This window comes from Canis lupus, chromosome 7 (genome assembly GCF_003254725.2).
Source record: "Canis lupus dingo isolate Sandy chromosome 7, ASM325472v2, whole genome shotgun sequence".
Taxonomy (NCBI): domain Eukaryota; kingdom Metazoa; phylum Chordata; class Mammalia; order Carnivora; family Canidae; genus Canis; species Canis lupus.
The window spans coordinates 42,929,865-42,953,689 of NC_064249.1; the positions used below are offsets into that span (position 1 = coordinate 42,929,865).

The following is a 23,825-nucleotide window of genomic DNA, read 5'->3' on the forward strand; positions in this document are numbered from 1 at the left end:
ATGCCTAATGTTGAACTGGAGAATGAATTACTAAATTACATATTTTTGCAGTGGACTTCTTTTTCTTTTTTTAAGGTTTTATTTATTTATTTATTCATGAGAGACACAGAGAGAGGCAGAGACACAAGCAGAAGGAGGAGAAGCAGGCTCCATGCAGGAGCCTGATATGGGACTTGATCCGAGAACTCCAAGATCACATCCTGAGCCGAAGGTGGATGCTCAACCACTGAGCCGAGCCACCCAGGCGTCTCTAGATTTTAAATATTTTAAAAAATGTTGAACATTGAAAGGCAAATGAAAAAGGGTATGTACAAGAACTACTTTTAAAATCAATTTATGGGGATCCCTGGGCGGCTCAGTGGTTTAGCGCCTGCCTTCAGCCCGGGACGTGATCCTGGAATTCCTGTGATCGATTTCTACATTGGGCTCCCTGCATGGAGCCTGCTTCTCCCTCTGTGTTGTGTCTCTGCCTCTCTCTCTCTATCTCTCTCTCTCGAATAAATAAATAAAATCTTTTTAAAAATAATAATAAATTTTTAAAAACTAATTTATAAAAATATGCAAACTATATTATTTAAATATAGATATATGCAGTAATCTAAAAATATGCATGGAAATGATAAATCCATCAGAATAATGCCTTTCTCTGGGGAGAGAAGGAGATAGGTAGGGAATGGTTTGGGGATGCTGTTAATGCAAGGTGCTTCAGCTGTATCTGTAGTGTTTAATTTCACTAAATATAAGTTACGAAGCCACATATATGACAAATGACCGGAGTCTAAATATGTGAAGAACTGTCTAAACAGTAAAAAACAGTCCAGTTAGAAAATGGCCAGAAGACATGAACAGAAGATTTTCACAAAAGAGGATTTACAGATGGCAAATAAGCACACAGAAAGATATTCAGGATCATTAGCCATTAGGGAAATGCAAATGAAAACTATAGTGAAGAATCACTACACACCTCAGAATGGCCTAAATAAAAAATAATGACACCACCAGATGCCAGTGAGGTTATGAAGAAACTGGACTTCTCAAACATTGCTTATGTGCATATATGACAGTACAACTACATTGGGAAACAGATTGGTAGTTTCTTATAAAACTAAACATTAATTTGCTGTATTACTCAGCAGTTACTCTTTTAAGCATTTATCGCAGAGAAATGAAAACTTATGTTTCTGCAGGAATTTGTATATGAATGTTCATAACAGCTTTATTTGTTATGGCAAAAAATAAAACAAAATCAAAATTAGAATCAACTCAGTTGTCCTTCAGCAGTTGAAAAAATAGGGTACACTCATACCATGGTCTACTACTTGGCAATAAAATGGAACAGACTATTGGTGCATGCAACAACTTGGATGAATCTCAAGGGAATTATATTAAAAGCCATTTTTTAAAAAGCTAACTAACCCTTGAGCACTTGGGTGGCTCAGTGGTTGAGCATCTGCCTTTGGCTCAGGGCATGTGTGTGTGTGTGTGTGTGTCTGTGTGTGTGTCTCATGAATAAATAAATCTTTAAAAAAAACAAAAGTATCAATTTATAAGAAGAGTATATTTTGTATATTTATATGAATATATATCTTACACATCTGTATTATATATAATATATACACATACATGTATATACATATATATACATATATGTGTGTGTGTGTGTGTGTAGGATGTAGAGCTTACTTAAAAAACAAAAAACCTCACACCCAACATGGGGCTCAAACTCTTAGCCCAAAGATCAAGAGTTGCATGCTTCTCCAACTGAGCCAGCCAGGCTCCCCAAAACAACTTACTTTTTATGTGTTAAATAACTAATCTTCAACAAAGGAAAGAATATCCAATGGAGAAAGTCTCAGCAAATGGTGTTGGGAAAGTTGGACAGCCATGTGCAGAAGAATGAAACTGGACCATTTCCTCATACCATACACAAAAATTAACTCAAAGTGACTGAAAGACTAAATGTGAGACAGGAATCCATCAAACTCCTGGAGGAGAACATAGGCAGCAAATTCTGACCTCGGCCATAGCAACTTCTTGCTAGACACATCTCCAAAGGCAGGAGAAACAAAGGCAAAATGACCTATTGGGACTTCATCAAGATAAAAACCTCCTGCAGGAAGGAAACAAAACTGAAAGCCAGGCACACCTGGGTGGCTCAGTGGTTAAGCATCTGCCTTTGGCTCAGGGCATGATCCCGGGGTCCTGGGATTGAGTCCTGCATTGGGCTCCCCTCAAGGAGCCTGCTTATCCCACTGCCTGTGTCTCTGCCTCTCTTTCCATGTGTCTCATGAATGGATAAATAAAATCTTTAAAAAAATAAAATAAAAGGCAACTACAGAATGGGAGGAGATACTTGTAAATGTCTTTTAGATAAAGGGCCAATATTCTCCATCTATAAAGAACTAACCAAATTCAACACTCCCAAACCAAATAATTCAGTCAAGAAATGGGCAAAAGAAATGAACAGACATTTCTCCAGAGACGACATACAAATGGCCAACAGACACATGAAAAGATGTTCAACATCTCTGATCATTAGGGAAATACAAATCAAAATCATGATGAGGGTGCCTAGGTGGCTCAGTTGGTGAAACATCTGCCTTCAGCTCAGGTCATGATCTCAGGGTCCTGGGATGGAGCCCCACATCAGGCTCCCTGCTCAGTGGAGAGTCTGCTTCTCTCCCTACCCCCTGCTCATGTTCTCTCTCTCACCCTCTCTCAAATAAAAGTAAAACCGCAATGAGATACCACCTCACACCAGTCAGAATGGCTAAAATGAACAAGTCCGGAAACAACAGATGTCAGCGAGGATGTGGGGAAAGGGGAACCTCTTACACTGCTGGTGGGAATGCAAGCTGGTGCAGCTGCTCTGGAAAACAGTATGGAGGTTCCTCAAAAAGTTAAAAATAGAGCTACCCTATGACCCAGCAATTGAACTTCTAGGTACTTATCCATAGGATACTAAAATGCTGATTCAAAAAAATAATAAAATAAATAAAATAAAATAAAATAATAAAATAAAATAATAAAATAAATAAAATAAATAAAATTAAAAAATAAAATAAAATAAAATAATATAAAATGCTGATTCAGCCCTCTGAATCACCTACACCCCAGTGTTTATAACAGCAATGTCCACAGTAACCAAACTGTGGAAAGAGCCCAGATGTCCGTTGAAGGATGAATGGATCAAGAAGATGTGGTATATATACAACAATATTACTCAGCCATCAGAAAGAATAAAATCTTCCCCTTTGCAAGGACATGATTGGAACTAGAGGGAAGTCAATCAGAGAAAGACAAATGCTACATGATTTCAATCATATGTAGAATTTAAGAAAACATGAACACAGGGAAATGGAAGGAAAAATGAAGTAAGATAAAAACAGAGAGGGTGGCAAAGCTGTAAGAGTCTCAACTATAGAGAACAACTTTGAGGGTACTGGAGGGGAGGGGGAATGGGCTAGATGGCTGATGGGTATTAAGGAGAGCACTTACTGTGATGAGCACTCCGTGTAGTGTATAAGTGATGAATCCCTGAATTCTAGTCCTGAAACCAATACTACACTACATGTTAACTAACTTGAATCTAATTTTTTTAAAAAGAAATACCGTTTAGCTTTCATATAACAATAGGCTTAAATTTCATTGTTTTTTAATTCTTTTCTTTCTTTTCTTTCTCTTCTCTCTTCCCTTCCCCTTCCCCTTCCCCTTCCCCTTCCCCTTCCCCTTCCCCTTCCCCTTCCCCTTCCCCTTCCCCTTCCCCTTCCCCTTCCCCTTCCCCTTCCCCTTCCCCTTCCCCTTCCCCTTCCCCTTCCCCTTCCCCTTCCCCTTCCCCTTCCCCTTCCCCTTCCCCTTCCCCCTTCCCCTTCCCCTTCCCCTTCCCTCCCCTTCCCCTTCCCCTTCCCCTTCCCTTCCCTCCCCTTCCCCTTCCCCTTCCCCTTCCCCTTCCCCTTCCCCTTCCCTTCCCCTTCCCCTTCCCCTTCCCCTTCCCCTTCCCCTTCCCCTTCCCCTTCCCCTTCCCCTTCCCTTCCCCTTCCCCTTCCCCTTCCCCTTCCCCTTCCCCTTCCCCTTCCCTTCCCCTTCCCCTTCCCCTTCCCCTTCCCCTTCCCCTTCCCCTTTCTCTTCTCTTCTCTTCTCTTCTCTTCTCTTCTCTTCTCTTCTCTTCTCGTTTTTGAGTAGGCCTCACACCCAGCATGGGGCTCAAACTTACAACCCTGGGCAGCCCGGGTGGCTCAGCGGTTTAGCGCCGCCTTCAGCTCAGGGTGTGATCCTGGAGACCCGGGATCGAGTCCTGCATTGGGCTCCCTGCATGGGAGCCTGCTTCTCCCTCTGCCTATCTCTCTCTGCCTATCTCTCTCTCTCTGTGTGTGTATCTCATGAGTAAATAAATAAAATCTTAAAAAAAAAACTTACAACCCCAATATCAATAGTCCCATGCTCTGCTAAGCCGCCAAGTGCCCCCAAAATTTTGATTTTCTAATTTAACTAACAATTAAAATTTTTCTATTAGTCCTCTGATATTCTATTAGTCCTCTGATGTGATTAAGTGGGAAAGCACATGTAAAGGGCCTTGTACATTGCATGGTGAAAAACAAGCATTCAATAGATGTTAATTTAAAAAAAAATAGATGTTAATTTAGTTTGCTCATCCTCTCCATCCCTCCATCTTCTCTCTCAGGATCCTCTTAAGTCTTTGCTGCAGATCTAGATTTTGGTTTGGGGGTCTCCTAGGGGATTCAGGCGGTGAAGCGTCTGCCCTTGGCTCAAGTCATGATCCCAGGGCCCTGGGATGGAGCCCCACGTTGGGCTCCCTGCTCAGCAGGGAATCTGCTTCTCCCTCCGCCTTTGCCTTTGCATGCGTGCTTGCACGCACACTCTCTCTCTCAAATACATAAATAAAATCTTTAGATTTTGGTTTGGAGTTAACAGTGAAACAAAAACTTGACAAGCATGGGTGTAGAGCTGTGTTACCATCTGGCTATCCTTGTTTTTTACAACAGTCAACAGCAGATTTAAAGCTGGGCATTTTTCTGCTGTAATTGTTGGACATAATTAACTGCTCTCTTTGTGGAACTCCCCTTTAGTTTGTTGGTATGTCCTGTTTTCCTAGTTTTCCCCCAGCTCGCTGGCCATTTTTTAGTTTCCTCTGACCAGCCAACCCTTAAATGTAGGTATTGCCCAAGGTTCTACGTGTGACCCTCTTTTCTTGTGACTGTATATTTTTTCTGGACAGTTTCACTTACTGCGCATACATTACTTCCATTACCTCCTCTACTTGTTCAAATATTTATCTCCAGCTCTGGCCTGAGCAATGGCTCTTTAGTTTGTTTGCCATGGTATCCACCTGTTTATTAAATATGCCCACCTTGATTTCATATTGGCACTTCTGACAGCTTTCCATTTAGATATTTTCAGTTTAGGTAACAGAAAACCTAGCTCATACTGGATTAAACATTAAGGGAATTTTTGGCCCGTGTAACTGGAATCCAGAAACTAGCTTCAGGGCAGTTTGGTGTGTGGCACAGCTATATGATTTGCTCCCATCCCAGTGTTCTGTGCAGTGTCTACTTTATCTGCAGGCTGCCTGCCTTCCCTCATGGTCACAAGATGGCTGCCAGCAGCAGCATGCCAGGACTGCATATTTTCATATTCATATTCAGAGGAAGAGAACATAGAACTGGATAGGACCTGGTAACCGAGATTTAAAAGTCAGGAAGGTCGGGGATAATCTCCCAGGTTTCTAGCATTTTAGCCTGTGGTTGAATTCTGTTCTCTTCATTGAAATATAAGGAAGAAAAGCAGACTATAAGAAGGCAAGAGAGATGGGTTCATGTGAACACCCAAGTACTTTGTTTAGTAACATGCACATCTGTCCCCTATCAAAATGAAATTGTAAAAAGACAGTGACCTAATCTTTTTTAGCCTTTATTCGGAACAGCTAACCCTGACGGCAGTACATAGTATACTTGGTACTTGTGGAGGATGGATGGATATGCACATTCATGAATACCCAACACTGCTTCCCAAAATCACCCAGCTGTCAGCAACCCTGCATAATCCTAAGATTATCCAGCTCTGATAAATCAATCTGTATAACAGATTTTTTTTTTAAGATTTTATTTATTTATTCATCAGAGACAGAGAGGCAGAGACATAGGCAGAGGGAGAAGTAGGTTCCCTGCAGGGAGCCCGATGTGGGACCCGATCCTGGAACTCCAGCATCCTGCTCTGGGCCCAAGGCAGGCGCTCAACTGCTGAGCCACCCAGGCGTCCCAATAACAGATTTTTGAAGTGAACTAGAACTCCATAGGAATCCCAGATTCACTGTCAAAGGCTTTATAGTCTTGGGGATACTTGATTTAACATTTTCCCAACTGTAAAGTAGGGATAATACCACTTAGTAACTTGTTGAGGAGATTTAAATGAGAACATGTGGTAAGTGCCCAGTAGAGTGTTTGGCTTTTAAGTAGGTACTTAAGAAAGATTAGCTGTTATCATTAGCAGCCCATAGGAAGCAAGGCTTGGTTAGGTGTTGAAAAGCAAAATATAACATTTATTTTACAGAATTTCTTAAAATTTTATTTTAAGCAGGCTCCTTACTGAATGTGGGGCTTGAGCTTATGACCCTGAGGTTAATTAACACATGCTCTACTGACTGAACCAGCCAGGCGCCCCTATTTTAAGATTTTATTTATTTATTCATAAGACAGAGAGAGAGGCAGAGACACAGGCAGAGGGAGAAGCAGGCTCCATGCAGGGAGCCCGATGTGGGACTCGATCCCAGGACTCTGGGAACATGCCCCAAGCCAAAGGCAGAGTCTGCCCTCAGCTGCTGAGCCACCCAGCGTCCCCCCATGGGATTCTTAGTAGTCCTCTCAATATGAGATGTTGATCAAGTTCCCTGGAACACCGTTAACATGGAGATGGAGGTTAACTTTTGATCTGTAGCATTCAGCTTTCCAATTTCCACTTTGAGGGTAATTTTTGGAGGTAAACCACTTCAGAAATTACATCAAAATACCAGATTTTTAGGGGGACCTGTAGCTAAAGACTGTATATTCTAGAATATGTCCCCTATCTGAAGCTGTTAAAATAGAACTAAGAGGATATGGAGAAGTTGGAACCTCATGTGCTGCTGGCGTGGACCAAAAATGGTACAGCCTTGGGGCACCTGGGTAGCTCAGTCAGTGAAGCTTCTTCTGCCTTCAGCTCCTGTCATAATCGCAGGGTCCTGGGATCAAGCTCTGCATCAGGCTCCCTGCTCTGTAGGGAGCCTACTTTTTCCCTCTCACTCTGTCCCTTCCCAAGCTCATGCGCGTGCTTTCTTGCTCTCTCTCTCTCTCTCTCATAAATAATCTTTAAAAATTTTTAAAAAGATGGTACAGCCCATCTGGAAAGAAGCCCAGTGCTGCATCCAGATGTTGAGCAAAGAGTTACCATGCAGCAGTTCACTCCTAAGTCTATACCTGAGAGAACTAAAAACGTGTTCACACAAAAACTTGTACACAAAACTGCATAGCAGCATTGTTCATAATAGCAAAAAGTGGTGGTGGGGGGATGTCCATCAATTGATAAATGGACAAACAAAATATATCTATACAAATGAAATAACGTTTGGAAATAAAAAGATACAAAGTACTAACACAGGCTACAAACATGAACAAACCTTAAAAACATGATGCTCGGTGAAAGAAGCCAGTCACAAAAAAAAAACACATATTGTATGATTCCATCTATGTGAAAAGTCCAGGGGCACCTGGGTGGTTCAGTCAGTTAAGCATCCAACTCTTGATTTGGGCTCAGGTCATGATCTCTCCTGGTCATGAGATCAAGCCTCCTGGTAAGGCTCTGCACTGGGCATGGAGCCTGCTTAAGAGTCTCTCTCTGCACCTCCTCCCTTGTACACTTCCTGGCTCTACCCCGACTCCCCATAAAAGGGGAGATTTTGTGGATTTAAAGACAAAGTAAATTAGTTGAGGACAGAGATGGGGATAGAAGGACTGCTATAATAGGTATGGGTTTTTTAGGGAGTAGATGATAAAAAGATGTTCTAATATTGATCGTGGTGATGGTTACACAGCTTTGGGAATATACTAAAAACCTATGAGAGGGGATCCCTGGGTGGCTCAGTGGTTGAGCATCTGCCTTTGGCTCAGGTCATGATCCTGGGGTCCTAGGATCAAATCCTGCATTGGGCCCCCTGCAAGGAGCCTGCTTCTCCCTCTACCTATGTCTTTGCCTCTCTCTCTCTGTCTCTCATGAATGAATAAATAAAATCTTCAAAAAATAAAAACAATTAAGAAATATTACCCAGGAGCACCTGGGTGGCTCAGTCAATAACCATCTGCCTTCAGCTTAGGTCATGACCTCAGAGTCCTGTGATTGAGTCATGCATCAGGCTCCCTGCTCAGCGGAGCACCTGCTTCTCCTTCTGCCACACCTCCACTCATATTCATTCTCTCTCTCTCTCTCAAATAAATAAATAAATAAATAAATAAATAATAAAATATTTATTTTTAAAAGGAAAAAGGGCATCTGGGTGGCTCAGTCAGTTAAGCATATCTGCTTCAGCTCAGGGTTACGATCCCGTAGTCCCAGGATTGAGCCTCACATCAAGCTCCCCACTGAGCTGGAAGTCTGCTTCTCCCTCTGACCCTCCCCCTTCTTGTGCTCGGACTCTCACTGCTGTCTCTCTCTCACTCCCCCCCCCCAACTCTCTCGAAAATAAATAAAATCTGGGATCCCTGGGTGGCGCAGCGGTTTGGCGCCTGCCTTTGGCCCAGGGCGCAATCCTGGAGACCCAGGATCGAATCCCACGTCGGGCTCCCTGCATGGAGCCTGTTTCTCCCTCTGCCTGTGTCTCTGCCTCTGTGTGTGTGTGTGTGTGTGTGTGTGTGTGTGTGTGTGTGTGTGTGACTATCATGAATAAATAAATAAAATCTTTAAAAAATAAAATAAAATCTTTTTAAAAAGAAAAACAGAAAAAGAAGGCGCCTGGGTGGCTCCATGGTTGAGTGTCCATCTTTGGCTCAGGGCATGATCCTGGGGTCCTAGAATTGAGTCTCGCATCAGGCTCCCTGCGGGGTGCCTGCTTCTCCCTCTGCCTGTGTGTCTGCCTCTCTCTCTCTGTCTCTCATGATAAGTAAATAAAATCTTTAAGGAAAAAAGAAAAAGAGAGAGAGGGAGGGAGGGAAGGAAGGAAGGAAGGAAGAAAAAGAGGAAAGAAAAGAAAAGAAAAGAAAAGAAAAGAAAAGAAAAAAGAAAAGAAAAAAAGACATTACCCAAAATTTCAGAGATCTGGCTTCTGACTTTTTTCCTGATAGCCAAAATGTCTGTTTCTTTTTGTTGTTGTTGTTGTTGTTGTTGTTTTTGCCATACCCAAGAAGGGATCAAATAGCTCTTATATTACTCCTTGCTACAAGAAGGAAGATGCCACAAGCACAAACATAATTTTCTTTGCAAGAGCACCAATTAACATTGGTAGTTTTCTCTGTCCTGCTATTTGAGTCTGTGAATTATTGGGCTTGATCTCTTATTTTAGGTATAGAAGTCTATAATCCTAGGGTATAGAAATTAAATTTTGTTGGTCATCTTCTAAGTACCCACTTTTACAGATAAAATTGAAATTTAGGGAGATAAAGTAACTTATTAAATATTTGACCTTATAAAAGTAATTAGCAGTTTGAACCTATGTTTCTATGACTCAAAAAATTTTCTTTCCAGTGCCTTATTGTTATTTCCTACCAGGAAAACAGCCCTGGATTTAAAAGTATGGAAGAAATGCTGCATTTAGATTTTGTTAGCATAAAAAATCAAAGTGAGAGGGAAAATGATAATTTTCTTGCCTTTAATAATTTTGCTGCGTAAGTGGAGAAAGTATTACCTCTTATCAGCCTAAACACCTGAGTCTTTCATTAAGGCCATGTTATCTTTTTTTTTTTTTTTTCTAAGTAGGCTCCATGCCCAGTGGGCTTGAACTCACAACCCTGTGATCAAGAGTCACGTGCTTTTGAACTGAGCCAGCCAGGTGCCCCTAAAGCCAAGTATCTTAAGATACTGAATCTGTATCTATGTAGACTTATTGCATCCAGACAGCTGAGGCTTTCCATTAAATGTACTTTGTTTAGTTCATCTTTCTCATATTTCCCCTAAGATAGACCAATTGAAGATCTGTCTGGGTGATCTGAGGAGTTTCCTATTCATAAAAGTCATTTTCCAGGAGAAGAATTTGGTATGATAGTTAAAACCAAGTCATCTGACTTTGACTATACAGACACAAAAAAGCCAGTCACAAAAGAATGTTTAGTTTCTAAGAGATGTAGGCTTTTAATGGACCATCCAGGTGAGTGTAGTGGTGATATAGTAAGGACCTCGATGACTACAAAGTAATTGAAATTTACTTTCCACTGCTGAAGTTGAGGGGAGAAATCTCATTTAGTATAAGTATTCTGGGAAGATAGAGGGTAAGTAAGCTCATGACCTTTAAGCTTCCATGTATCTATGATTTTTTTTTTTTAAGTAGGCACTACCCTCAGTGTGGGGCTTGAACTCACAACCCTGAGATCAAGAGTTGCAGGCTTTACCAGCTGAACCAGCTGGGTGCCCCTGTAATTCTGCCAGTACCTCTGCCACCCACCCTTGTTCCTTATGGACTGTTGAAGGGGCTGTGTTCTGATCTCACTTGTATTTTCCTTTCTGTAGGATGGATAGAATGACAGAAGATGCTCTTCGCCTGAACCTGTTGAAGCGGAGCTTGGACCCAGCAGATGAGCGAGATGATGTCCTGGCTAAACGACTCAAAATGGAGGGTCATGAGGCCATGGAACGCCTGAAAATGCTGGCACTCCTTAAACGGAAGGATCTGGCGAATCTTGAGGTGCCACATGAGTTGCCCACCAAACAGGATAGCAGTGGTGTCAAGGGCTATGAAGAGAAGCTCAATGGGAATCTCAGGCCTCATGGAGACAACAGGACTTCTGGAAGGCCTGGCAAAGAAAACATCAGTGATGAGCCTGTGGATATGAGTGCAAGGCGGAGGTATGACATGGTTCAGCTGCCTCCGCAGTGGGGTCTCCTCAAAAACTAAGCCTGTGAAAATGGGATGAATTCCAGTGAAAGGAGGTGCTTCTTGAAAGAAGACGTATGTGTGCCATTTGGCTTGACCATGAATTCTTCTCACTTCCAAATGAAACTCAATGCCTCATATATCTGCTTAGCACTCAGAGAATCCTGTAGTTAACACCCTTAAGATAAAATGGTCATTTTTGGATGAGAGAGGCACCTTAGAGCTGCTATACCAGTTGGAAGTGAGATGATACTGGCTTCACTCCAATCTTAGGGCCATTTTAGAAGGGCAATAGTCTTTCTTTCAAGTCACCCTGAGAGTTTCAGAATCTGTTAAGGAGTCCTCATTTCTGTTACATCCAAAAAGATGGGCCCCGCTCCTCTTGTGTGAACAAGGAAATTGTCTTCATGTGGTAATTCTCTGCATTCTTGGTTTGTTTGTGCCACTGTCTTCAACTTCCACACATGCATAAACATATATATGTTGTACACATACACTCATTCTTGTGCGTGTGCACTCTCACAGGCACACGTTTTCACAGGACTTTTTTCTGGTGTCTGTCAAGGCTGAGTACTTGAAACAGTGGAGCACGTGCTAAGAGGTCCTGGCTGAGGGTGATGATTTCCAGGACAGTGAATCATAGCGTGGACAACCCTAGCTCTGAGAACATTCAGTTTATTAATAGTTCAGATATAGCTGATAGGGCATGAGAATTACTCTTCAGTGTCCACTTGCCCTCTAGCTGGCCTTCCTGAATTTGTCTTATGATTGAAGGAGAAAGAAAGGAAGGGTTAGAGCCTTACCTGGGCTTCTTTCTCTAGCTTCTAATGTTTACTTAGTAGTACTATCCCTGGATTATTTTTTTAAACCACAGCCAATGAGGGATCATTATTCTTGGTAATAGCATTTAAAACCCTTAGGAAAAAAAATAAATAAATAAAACCCTTAGGGAAACTTTAGATAAATTACCAATTGGTCATAAAAGGAGAAAAATCCTTGGGTAGCTTGGAAGCTATATGTAGTATCAGCAGAATATTATGAAAATAGATTAATCCTGAGATCTTTTAAGAAAAAAGAAAGCAGATGAGTGAGACCATGCCCCGGAGCAACCCACTTGCCCATCAGCCACCCTCACCCTTCTGGAGCAAGTACTGATCCTACTTGAATGGGGAGGTGGAAGAGGATAAATGTTGGATGGAGTCCTCACATCCCAAATTGACTCTGAAAGTGCATTTTTCGTAGAAATATTGTTATACACTCTGGTGAGATGTCAGTAGTACTATTATTGGTATTATGGTAAATAAATAAATTCTGTGTTGAAAAGTCAAGACTGCTGAAAACTCTACCATTGCATTCATCTTTTTTTTTTTTTTTTTTTTTTTTGCATTCAATTTTTATTTTAGAGGGATGAACTTTTGAAACTTGATCCTTTGGAAACCAGGAACTGTTTTTAATGGTCTCCAGGAAAAGAGGATTGATGTAAACTATCTAGATCCCCATTCTATTGGCCCCTGACACTTCTCCCCTTTCACCAGATATACTGACAATTATTTCCACTTAGCCCCAAGCTTTTTATAAGAATGAACAGGATTGATAGATTGTTCAGCAAGGAGAACAACAGTGTCTTTGATCTGGATTTTAAAAAGGCAATTTTAAAGCAGAAAAAATGCAGAGCCCCTGACATCAATGATAGCCATATCATAATTGCCTAAATCTTTTTAAAATTTATTTTTAATTTATTTTTTTGCCAGGAAGGTTATAATGTATATGAAATAAGGTGTGTGTGAAACCACTGCTTATATTCTGGGATGCTAGAGAAACATGGCAGTTTTCTTTCTATTTAGTTGTTTTTACTACTAGAATGAGGATTGGAAGTAACAGCTTTTGGGAATCTGCCAGTCTGAGTCATAAGTGATGTCAGCAACAAATCAGAGTTTTAGTAATCTCTCTCCAACAGGTAAAGTTTCATACTTAAGAACACCAAATAATGTAAATCACATATATATTTGGGAAAGTAGCAAAATAATTTTTGTCCCTGGAAAGCTTGATTAATTAGTAAGACCAGAATCTCAGGATCCCTGGGTGGTGTGGCGGTTTAGCGCCTGCCTTTGGCCCAGGGCGCGATCCTGGAGACCCGGGATCGAATCCCACATCGGGCTCCCGGTGCATGGAGCCTGCTTCTCCCTCTGCCTGTGTCTCTGCCTCTCCCTCTCTCTCTGTGTGACTATCATAAATAAATAAAAATTAAAAAAAAAAAAAAAAAGACCAGAATCTCAAGTCAGAAGTAAAAAAAACAAAGAATGAAACAGAACTTTACTTGGGTTTTGTCTTGCCTGTACTATTATCTATCTAATGTGGATCTGATTTATATCCAGGAATAACATATCATTTAGTTAGGGTTCTCAGATACAACTTCTCGATAGGTGCTGGGTAGTCCCACAGTCTCCATCCAGGAATGTCTCTGCCTGTCTTAATGCTAGGCAGTCCTGAAGCAGTGGGTGGCATTCATTTGAGCAAGGAGGAATTTGTTAGCTTAGAGATAATCTTGATGTATGTATCCAGCCAGGACCAGAATGGAAGGAGCTTCAGATTGTTGATGTAAATAGACACTGGGAATTCAAGTAGAAGTAGAAATTAGTCACCTGTGTTAGCGTTGGGATGGGAGGAAGGGATGAAGGAATATAGAAATGGAAAATGAAATCACCAGAAAATGAAATCCAACACTGTAGGCCTGACCATTATTCCAGCAACTCGGGGTCAGAGAAACATGGGCTCTTCTCCCTCTAGTGGCTTCTTTTTCTGTAACCCCACATCTTCAGCTTGCTGTGTGCAACCAGTGGTTATAGAGCAATCCAGACAAATGTAATAGTTTCCAATATAGTCATGCATGTCACTCTGTCCCTGTATTCTGTTTTCTTAGCTGAATTTGGTTAATTTTACCAATTCTGTTTTACCCTATTGAGAAATTGGATCCTTATCCCAACTAGCCAGGGTGCCCTGTTCAAAAGGCATCAATGTCCCAACAGCTGGAACAGGGGACGTAGAGAAATGGTAGAGAGGCTCTCAGGTCTAAAGATCTGTGGATGTTAAGAATTCGATGACCTGGGATCATGACCTTAGCCGAAGGCAGACGTTTAGTAATCTGAGCCACCCAGGTGCCCCTACACATTGCTTTAGATCTGTATATTCCTAACTGCACCTAAAATCTCAAGGAAGTAGGTTCTGGGAGATCAGAGTTAGAAGATGTCATTGATTTGGGAACCTAAGACCATTATAATTTCCAGAATTCAGTGCCATTTTTTACCATCTTAGAGAAACAAGTATGATGCTTTGACAGCTAGCCCCCAAAGACCAAAACTATAATTGTCTGATAGATAAGATTGAGAATAAAGGGACCCAGATCTCAGAGTCATTTCTGGAGAGTTTTCTTGCTGAGGGAAGATGCTAAGTAGAAGTCTAGCCAGTAGATGCAAGTTCCATATATCTAGTTCTGGAGTTTGAATCCTCCAGAAGACTTAGCACCATGCATTCCCTCAAGCAGCTGACTACAGTACTTTCTTCTACCTTAACCCTTGACAGGACAGACTACCATTAGGGTGGTCATATAATCTCTTTTGTAAATTCTTAGATAGCCAGCACCATGTTGTCACCAGTATATGAGCTGCTTCTTTAGTCGTGTACCATCTGCACCTAAGCTCTCCTGCCTTTGCCTTTGCCCTTCTTCCCCCTTCCAGCTAGTGGCTTCCTTCTTGAGCCTCTGCACAACTAATGAGACAACCCAAAGGAGAGTGAGATACAAGGAAAACATTTAGAATTTTGATTCAAATCAATGTCATAAGAACACTCATCTCTTACTCCCATTTTTGGAGCCAGTCACTGTGTGTGTCTTGTCCCCACACAAGGCATTTGGATGGAAAGTACTTTTGCTGAGGCTTTAGCACCACTTCAGTGTCTTCTTCATCCTAGGATTTGAGTCCCCTTGGTGAATTGGGACAGACCTAAGTTCCATTGGATTTCTTTGTTCAGTGTAGAAAAAAAGTTTTAAGTTTTCTGTGAACATTCACTGTTGAAATACCTTAATTTTTTCTTTTCTTATCTAGTGAGCCAGACCGAGGAAGGCTGACTCCTTCCCCAGACATCATTGTTTTATCTGATAATGAGGCTTCCAGCCCCCGCTCCAGTTCCCGAATGGAAGAAAGACTCAAAGCAGCCAACCTAGAGATGTTTAAGGTAAAAAAAAAGAAGAAGAAAGAAAAAAATTTCTTTCTTCATTGTTTGCTTCTTCTATTTTCTTCAGTTCTCTAAGAGTCCCAGTCTGTGTTTTTCATAGTTTATTTTTTTAATTAAATAATTACCCATTGATGAAACTTTTTATAAGTGACTCTCAACCTCAAGGGCATGCCCTTTTATTTTTTTATTTTCTTAAGATTTTATTTTACTTTATATTATAAAAGATTTACTTATTTTTGGGACGCCTGGGTGGCTCAGAGGTTGAGCATCTGCCTTTGGCTCAGGGTGTGATCCTGGAGTCCTGGGATCAAGTCCCACATCTGGGTCCCCACAGGGGACCTGCTTCTCCCTCTGCCTATGTCTCTCTCTCTCTCTCTGTCTCATGAATAAATAAATAAGATCCTTTTTAAAAAAAAAACAGTTTAAGAAAAAAGATTTCTTTATTTTAGACCATAAGTGGGGAGAGGGACAGAGGGAGAATCTCAAGCAGACTACCCACTGTGTGCAGAGCCCATCAGGGGGCTCAGTCTCATGGCCCCTGAGATCATGACTTGAGCTGAAATCAAGAGTCGGTTGCTCAACCAACTGAGCCACCCAGGCTCCCCTAAAGATTTTATTTTTCAGTAACCTCTACACCCAGCATGGGGCTTGAATCTACAACCTCAAGATCAAGAGTCACAGGCTCCACCTCCCTACTGAGCAGCCAGGCACTCCTTTTAGAAGGAATTATTAGAACCAAGTGAAGAAGACAGTTTGACAAAGCATATTCAGTATAATCCATCTTTCAGAAAATGAAAACAAAACCTCGTAAGTCACATAACGTAAATTCTTGACTGGAACCACTCTATCCTGGTTCTTATAACATGAAGGGATTCCTAAGTTTTTATATCTAGAAGAAACTTGGCTTGAAAAGATCCAGAAACTTTTTTATTTTTTTATTTTTTTTTAAGATTTTTTATTTATTGGGCAGCTCAGCAGTTTAGCGCCGCCTTCAGCCCAGGGCCTGATCCTGGAAACCCAGGATCGAGTCCCATATTGGGCTCCCTGCGTGGAGCCTGCTTCTCCCTCTACCTGTGTCTCTGCCTCTCTCTCTCTCTCTCTCATGAATAAATAGATTAAAAATCTATTGTGTATTCTCATGAATGAATGAATAAAAAGACGGGATGAGCACTCGGTGTTATTCTGTATGTTGGCAAATTGAACAATAAAAAATTTGTTATAAAAAAAATAAAAATAAAATAAATAAAAATTTAAAAAAGATTTCTTATGTATTTATTCATGAGAGACAGAGAGAGAGAGGCAGAGACACAGGCAGAGGGAGAAGCAGGCCTCACGCAGGGAGCCCGATATGGGACTCGATCCCAGAACTCCAGGATCTCACCCTGGGCTGGAGGCAGGTGCTCAACCCCTGAGCTACCCAGATATCCCTAGAAACATTATTTTAAAGGAAAGCAGTGTCTCCCTGTGAGCATTCTTCTATTTTGACAAATTTGGTTGATTATGATTTACATGTGGTCTCTCCTCTCATTCTGTAAGCATTTTTTGAGCACCTGCTAAATACCAAGCACTGTTCAGGACTCCAGAGACACAAAGATAGCAGCCGCATTGCTCCTTCTGCTTCGTGTGGAAGATGATTTCAAACCTAGAAGAAGAGATCATCTTGCAGGAAGGGACTCTGGGTCCCTGCTCCCATAGTTAACAGCCTCCTGTTTTCTTAGGGGAAAGGCATGGAAGAACGGCAGCAGCTCATCAAGCAGCTAAGGGATGAGCTGCGATTGGAAGAAGCCCGGCTGGTGCTATTAAAGAAACTGAGGCAGAGCCAGCTACAGAAAGAGAACGTGGTCCAGAAGGTATTATGCCCTAGAAATATGGGTGTGGGTTTGAGAATGGACTGACTCGGGTAGGTTCAGTTGGGTAGTCCATTTTTCTCTGGTTCCATGTTTTTTTTAGTTTCTAAGAATATTTATATATATATATAATAGTTTATATTTTTTTTATTTTTTTTTTAATCTTAGGCTTTAATCAAGAAAGCCTTGGTTCCATTTTTCTTATTTTTTCTTTTGGTCAACATAAGCTTCACCCCAACAAGAAATTTTAAAAGTCTGGGAGTGTACCAGCTTTCTTCCTGTGTTTCACTGTCTTTTCTCTCTCCCAGACCCCAGTTGTGCAGAATGCAGCATCCATCGTTCAGCCGTCTCCTGCTCATGGGGCACAGCAGGGTCTGTCGAAGCTTCCCTCCCGGCCAGGGGCCCAAGGGGTTGAACCACAGAGTCTGAGAACATTACAGGTATGTGGCCCACCACAGGGTCTTTGTATTAGAGAGCCCTATCCATCCCATCTCTGGTTTGGGACTTTTGTGATCATTATAGAAGAACCCCACTATGGTAGAGGTGCTGTTACTGTCGTGGGTCCCTTCTGGCATGATTGGAGTGTGGTGGCACTTGGTAGCACCGTACGATGAATATCCTCATCTTCCCATTATTATTTTTCTTATCTGGACAGTTCTAGCTTAGCCCTTTCCATCTAGGGTTAGATAGCTTATACCACTAATTAGGGTTTACATTGATGGTACATTTATTTCATAGATCATTAGACAAAATTACCAAGCCTGACTACGTTTCCACTCAGCTATGTGGTATAGGCATTTTACCCCCTCTCACTTCATTTCCTCTTCTTCCCCTTCAGGGTCACAGTGTCATCCGTTCAGCGACCAATACCACCCTCCCACATATGTTGATGTCTCAACGTGTTATTGCACCAAACCCAACTCAGCTCCAGGGTCAGCGGGGCCCACCCAAGCCTGGCCTTGTACGCACCACAACACCCAACATGAATCCTGCCATCAATTACCAACCGGTAAGAGCCCTAATATGGAAACAGAGAAGTCTTTTATTTGCTTTCTCTGTTAACCATAGAATTTAAAGTTTTGGATATAGAGAAGCTGTAGGACAACCCAGGGTAGTTTTGGTGGCACTTGGATTCACCGCAGTCCTGAAAGTGGAAACACAGAGGAATTTCCTAAGGATAGGAATAGACGAGGGAGGCTGCATAGCAGAGCAGCAGCGAGCTGACTCCTGCCTGGAAGAAAGCAGGGCCCTGGGGAAGAGGCATGAGGACAGAGGGCAAAGAGATCCCCTCATTTTCCTCTTAGCAGTTGTCACTTGTAGGCACTCTCCTTTCCCTTGTGCTAGAATTCTGTTTCATTGAGGTTGGACACCTCCTATCTTCTGAGTTTTGGGAAATGTAAGCAATCCAGTCTAGGCTCAGATACTGTTTTCTGCCATGAAAGTAAGACTTGGCCCTTGCTGCCACATCCCATCACTGATCCCTGTGCTCCCTGCATTCCAGCAGTCGAGTTCTTCTGTTCCCTGCCAGCGCACAGCATCCTCTGCCATCTATATGAACCTTGCCTCCCACATCCAGCCAGGAACCGTGAACAGAGTGTCCTCACCACTTCCTAGCCCCAGCGCCATGACCGATGCTGCCAACTCCCAGGCTGCAGCCAAATTGGCTCTTCGCAAACAGCTGGAAAAGACACTCCTGGAGATCCCACCCCCTAAACCTCCTGCTCCCTTGCTTCACTTCCTGCCTAGTGCAGCCAATAGCGAGTTCATCTACATGGTGGGCTTGGAGGAAGTCGTACAGAGTGTCATTGACAGCCAAGGTGAGGCCACTTCCTCTGGTCAGTCTTTTATCTCAGCAAGAGGCTGCCGAGCCTGATTGACACGGTACTGTGTACTGTCAGTAACCTCTCCTTACTTGTTCCTTTTTTTTTTTTTTTTTTAATTTTCTTTATTTATCCATGAGAGAGAGAGAAGCAGAGACAAAGGCAGAGGGAGAAACAGGCTCCATGCAGGAAGCTCGATGTGGGACTCAATCCCGGGACTCCAGGATCACGCCCTGAGCCAAAGGCAGACATTCAACCACTGAGCCACCCAGGCGTCCCTACTTGTTCCTTATTCAGAGGCTTTTTGGGAGCAGCACATCAGAAACGCTTTTCGTGTGTCAGTATAGCTTAGGCTTAATATTTTTACTATATTTGTATATCTTGTATATTTTTTACAGTATATTTAGTTCTTTTCATTGGTGCCTAGAATGAAATATGCATAATTTGAACACTTATTTTTAATGTCCATGTCTGTTTGGCACTGAGCAGTCCCTGCCATTTGAACACTTACAGTTGAAAAAGTAGACTTAAGGGGCACCTGGGTGTCTCAGTGGTTGAGCATCTGCCTTCAGCTCAGGGAGTAATCCTGGGGTCCTAGGATCAAGTCCCGCATTGGGCTTCCTGCATGGAGCCTGCTTCTTCCTCCATGTCTCTGCCTCTCTCTGTTTCTTTCTTTTTTTAAATTTTTTAAATTAATTAATTTGTTTATTTATTTATTTATTTATTTAAGATTTTATTTATCCATTCATAGACACACACAGAGAGGGGCAGAGACACAGGCAGAGGGAGAAGCAAGCTCCATGCAGGGAGCCCAACCTGGGACTCGATTCCGGGTCTACCAGGATCACACCCTGGGCTGCAGGGGGGCGCAAAACCACTGCACCACCAGGGCTGCCCTCTCTGTTTTTTTCATAAGTAAATAAATAAAATCTTTTAAAAAGGGATGCCTAGGTAGCTCAGCGGTTGAGCGTCCACCTTTGGCTCAGAGAGTAATCCCACGGTCCCAGGATCGATTCCCACATTGGGCTCCCTGCATGGAGCCTGCTTCTCCCTCTGCCTATATCTCTGTATCTCTCTCATCTGTCTCTCACCTGTGTCTCTCATGAATAAATAAATAAAATCTTTTTAAAAAAATCTTAAAAAGAAAGAAAGTAGACTTAAGGAGATAAACTATGACCACGTGGAACCTGTGAACCAGACTATCAAGTATTAACACCAACCAAAGTTAGTAAGCCTGAATTTCTGAACATACAGACTTAGCGGAACACTTGACTGTAGAGGAAGGTGCCTGAAGGACTCAGTATTGACTATAAACAGATCACAAAGCGTGTGATTTGGACACTGATAACTAAAAATTTTAAGTGTCTGGGCCTGGGATAGGTGCAGTCTGATGTAAAAGGATTCCAGGGATCCCTGGGTGGTGCAGCGGTTTAGCGCCTGCCTTTGGCCCAGGGCGCGATCCTGGAGACCTGGGATCGAATCCCACGTCGGGCTCCCGGTGCATGGAGCCCGCTTCTCCCTCTGCCTCTCTCTCTCTCACTGTGTGCCATAAATAAATAAATAAATAAATAAATAAATAAGTAAATAAGTAAATAAGTAAATAAGTAAGTAAATATATATATATATATATAAAAGGATTCCAAATACCCAAAGTGTTGGCCGAGTTGGATGGAATTAAACATGTTTCCTTCTTCTTGAAATAAGAAGTCAGGGAGCTGGGGTTCTTGTGCCAGCTTTGTTGTTAGGAGCCATGCTGCTTACACTTTGCTTCCTTGTCTATACACAGAGCGGTATTTCTGAGTCCCTCAGTGACCTTGTTACAGTCAAATGAAATAAAAGTATCTTCTAAACTGTAGAATCTCGGGGGATCCCTGGGTGGCGCAGCGGTTTGGCGCCTGCCTTTGGCCCAGGGCGCGATCCTGGAGACCCGGGATCGAGTCCCACGTCAGGCTCCCGGTGCATGGAGCCTGCTTCTCCCTCCTCCTGTGTCTCTGCCTCTTTCTCTCTCTCTATGTCTATCATGAATAAATAAATAAATCTTTAAAAAAAAAAAATAAAAATAAACTGTAGAATCTCGGGATGCCTGGGTGGCTTAGCGGTTGAGCGTGCTTCAGGGTGTGATCCCACATCGGGCTCCCTACTTGGAGCCTGCTTCTCCCTCTGCCTATGTCTCTGCCTTCTCTCTGTGTCTCTCATGAGTAAATAAATAAAAATCTTTAAAAATATAAAAATAGGGATCCCTGGGTGGCTCAGCAGTTTAGTGCCTGCCTTTGGCCCAAGGCGTGATCCTGGAGTCCCAGGATTGAGTCCCGCATCAGGCTTCCTGCATGGAGCCTGCTTCTCCCTCTGCCTGTGTCTGCCTGTCTCTGTGTGTCTCTCATGAATAATAAATAAATAAAATCTTTAAAATTTTTAAATAATTAAAAAGTATAAATAAATTGTAGAATCTCTTTCTTAATTCAGCAGAGTAACCTTCTAAAAAGTTCATTTGAGGGCTCCCTGGGTGGCTCAGCGGTTTGGTGCCTGCCTTTTTAGCCCAGGGCATGATCCTGGAGTCCTGGGATCGAGTCCCATATCGGGCTCCCTGCATGGGGCCTGCGTCTCCCTCTGCCTGTGTTTCTGCCCCCTCCCCCGCCATCTCTCATGAATGAATAAATAAAATCTTTAAAAAAAAAAAAGTTCATTTGATGAAGGAACAGAAGATGGGGAAATGTGAAAGCCCTGATTATTCTTTTTGTTGGCATCTAGGCAAAAGCTGCGCCTCACTCCTGCGGGTCGAACCCTTTGTGTGTGCTCAGTGCCGCACAGACTTCACCCCCCACTGGAAGCAGGAAAAGAATGGTAAGATTCTGTGTGAGCAGTGTATGACCTCCAACCAGAAGAAGGCTCTAAAGGCTGAACACACCAACCGGCTGAAAAATGCTTTTGTTAAAGCCCTACAGCAGGAACAGGTAAGAATTCTGACTTCTCACTAGCCACCTGCTCAAGTTGGGTTTTCCCAAAAGGTAGTTCCTTCTAGTTTAGAGGAGCTGTCTGTGTGATCCCCACAATCCCAACAGCCTAGGCCTCAAAGTCTGGGTTCCCTATTTCTCTCCTTATATTTTGTTTTCCCATTTCCATTGGACATTCTCTGGTTGGGCAATAGCCTAACAACAGAGTGGTGCATGTGAGGAGGGTTAGGAGGCTGAGACATGGCTCTCTGTAGAGGTGCCAGAGAAACCCCTCCATTCACTCTTCATTTCCTTCTCAAACCTGAACTGGAAATCTCTTTGAGAGACAGAATCTCCACAGTCCATGTTTGGCAAGGGGAAGACAGCGGAGAGAGTGGACTGTAACATGGTCAGGGAGGAGGGGCATGGGGTGAGTGGACATGCCCTATAGTGTTAACAGAGTCGGAACATATGAGAGATGGGAAGATGTGTTGGGAAGCTTGGATCCTTCTCTGTCCCATCTCCCCTCCATTACCCATCAGACCCCTTTGGGTAACATCCTGGATATTCTGGAAAATGGGTAGACAGGAGTCAAAAAACTTCAGTAAACTCGTCAGACTTCATCGCATCAGTCAACTGGTTGCCACTGTCCAGACCTCTCCTGCCAGCTTTTTTTTTTTTAAGGTTTGTTTTTTTTAAAGATTTTATTTATTTATTCATGAGAGGCACAGAGAGAGAGGCAGAGACACAGACAGAGGGAGAAGCAGGCTCCCTGCAGGGAGCACGATGTGGGACTCAATCCTGGGACACCAGGATCACACCCTAGGCAGAAGGCAGGTGCTAAATCGCTGAGCCACCAAGGGATCCCTCCTGCCAGCTTCTGAGCGTCTGCTTTCCTGGACACATAGATCCATTGACCGGCAAGGTGGTGTTGGCTCCTTGTGCCCAGAGATCTTAATGCACCCATCCCATCCAACTCTTGACTTTTCCATATCCCCCTTAATCGCTGGCAGCATCAGAGAGAAGACAACCTCTAGGTTTTCTGGGTAGGAAATTGGGGGCTGTCCTGCCAAGTTGACCTGATGACTCCCAACAGGAAATTGAACAGCGACTTCAGCAGCAGGCTGCCCTGTCCCCCACTGCGGCTCCAGCCGTGTCCAGTGTCAGTAAACAAGACACCATAATGAGACATCATACCCTTCGGCAGGTGAGGTTCTGTCCTCCCATCTCCTTACTTCCCCCTTATCCCTGCCGTGGCTGCAATGTTGTGATCCACCGTCTGCTCTCCACTGCAGGCTCCACAGCCCCAGAGCAGCCTCCAGCGTGGCATACCCACCTCTGCCCGTTCCATGCTGTCCAACTTCGCACAGGCGCCCCAGCTGTCTGTGCCAGGTGGCCTCCTCGGGATGCCAGGTGAGAGGGGCTGTGGGAAGAGCTCTTCAGGGACCAGCTGGTTAGGATGCAGCTCTTTGGGTGAATAGTTTATTCTTCTGTGTCGGCTCTTTACACCTCTCTCCATTCACTGTTATTTGGCATATGTTGGCTAAATTCATGATACATTCAAACCACAGCACCCTAGGGCTTTAGTGGTGAACATGGCCCAATCCCTGCCATTACCAGTTTGCTGTTTGGTGCGCCCTGTCAGTGGGCGTGTGGAGAAGAGCAGGGTGAGCTGTCCCACTCCTGGTTGAGTGATGGAGGGACGTGTCTTCTTGAGCGGTAGCCCCAAACCCAGAGCAGATTCTGTAAGTGCTTCTTTGTCTTGGCGAACCCCCTGTCACCATTGTGCCTCTGACTGCCATCCCATCAAGACCATGTGGCTGGTGTTCCTGGTAGGACTGAAGTGTCAAGAATGCCCTTTCCCTAAACCTGGGGCAGATGGCTGCTGCTGCTTCCTCTTCTAATGCCTGCCCTCTCCCCTCCCCGCTTT

At 43.2% G+C, this 23,825-nt stretch overlaps 1 protein-coding gene across 3 annotated transcripts in view; it reads left to right on the forward strand.

Annotated features, from left to right (window-relative positions):
• Window positions 1-23,825, forward strand: part of GATAD2B (GATA zinc finger domain containing 2B) — a 96,542-nt gene that overhangs the window by 67,442 nt on the left and 5,275 nt on the right. For 2 of the 3 annotated variants that reach the window (XM_025428892.3, XM_025428894.3), the window contains exons 2-10: window positions 10,705-11,040; window positions 15,169-15,298; window positions 17,017-17,148; window positions 17,454-17,585; window positions 17,984-18,154; window positions 18,647-18,962; window positions 21,714-21,916; window positions 22,992-23,102; window positions 23,191-23,308. In XM_025428892.3, coding sequence (XP_025284677.2) covers window positions 10,705-11,040; window positions 15,169-15,298; window positions 17,017-17,148; window positions 17,454-17,585; window positions 17,984-18,154; window positions 18,647-18,962; window positions 21,714-21,916; window positions 22,992-23,102; window positions 23,191-23,308 — 1,649 coding nt within the window. The remainder of the gene's footprint in view (window positions 1-10,704; window positions 11,041-15,168; window positions 15,299-17,016; window positions 17,149-17,453; window positions 17,586-17,983; window positions 18,155-18,646; window positions 18,963-21,713; window positions 21,917-22,991; window positions 23,103-23,190; window positions 23,309-23,825) is intronic. The other variant, XM_025428893.3, reaches the window with a different exon arrangement.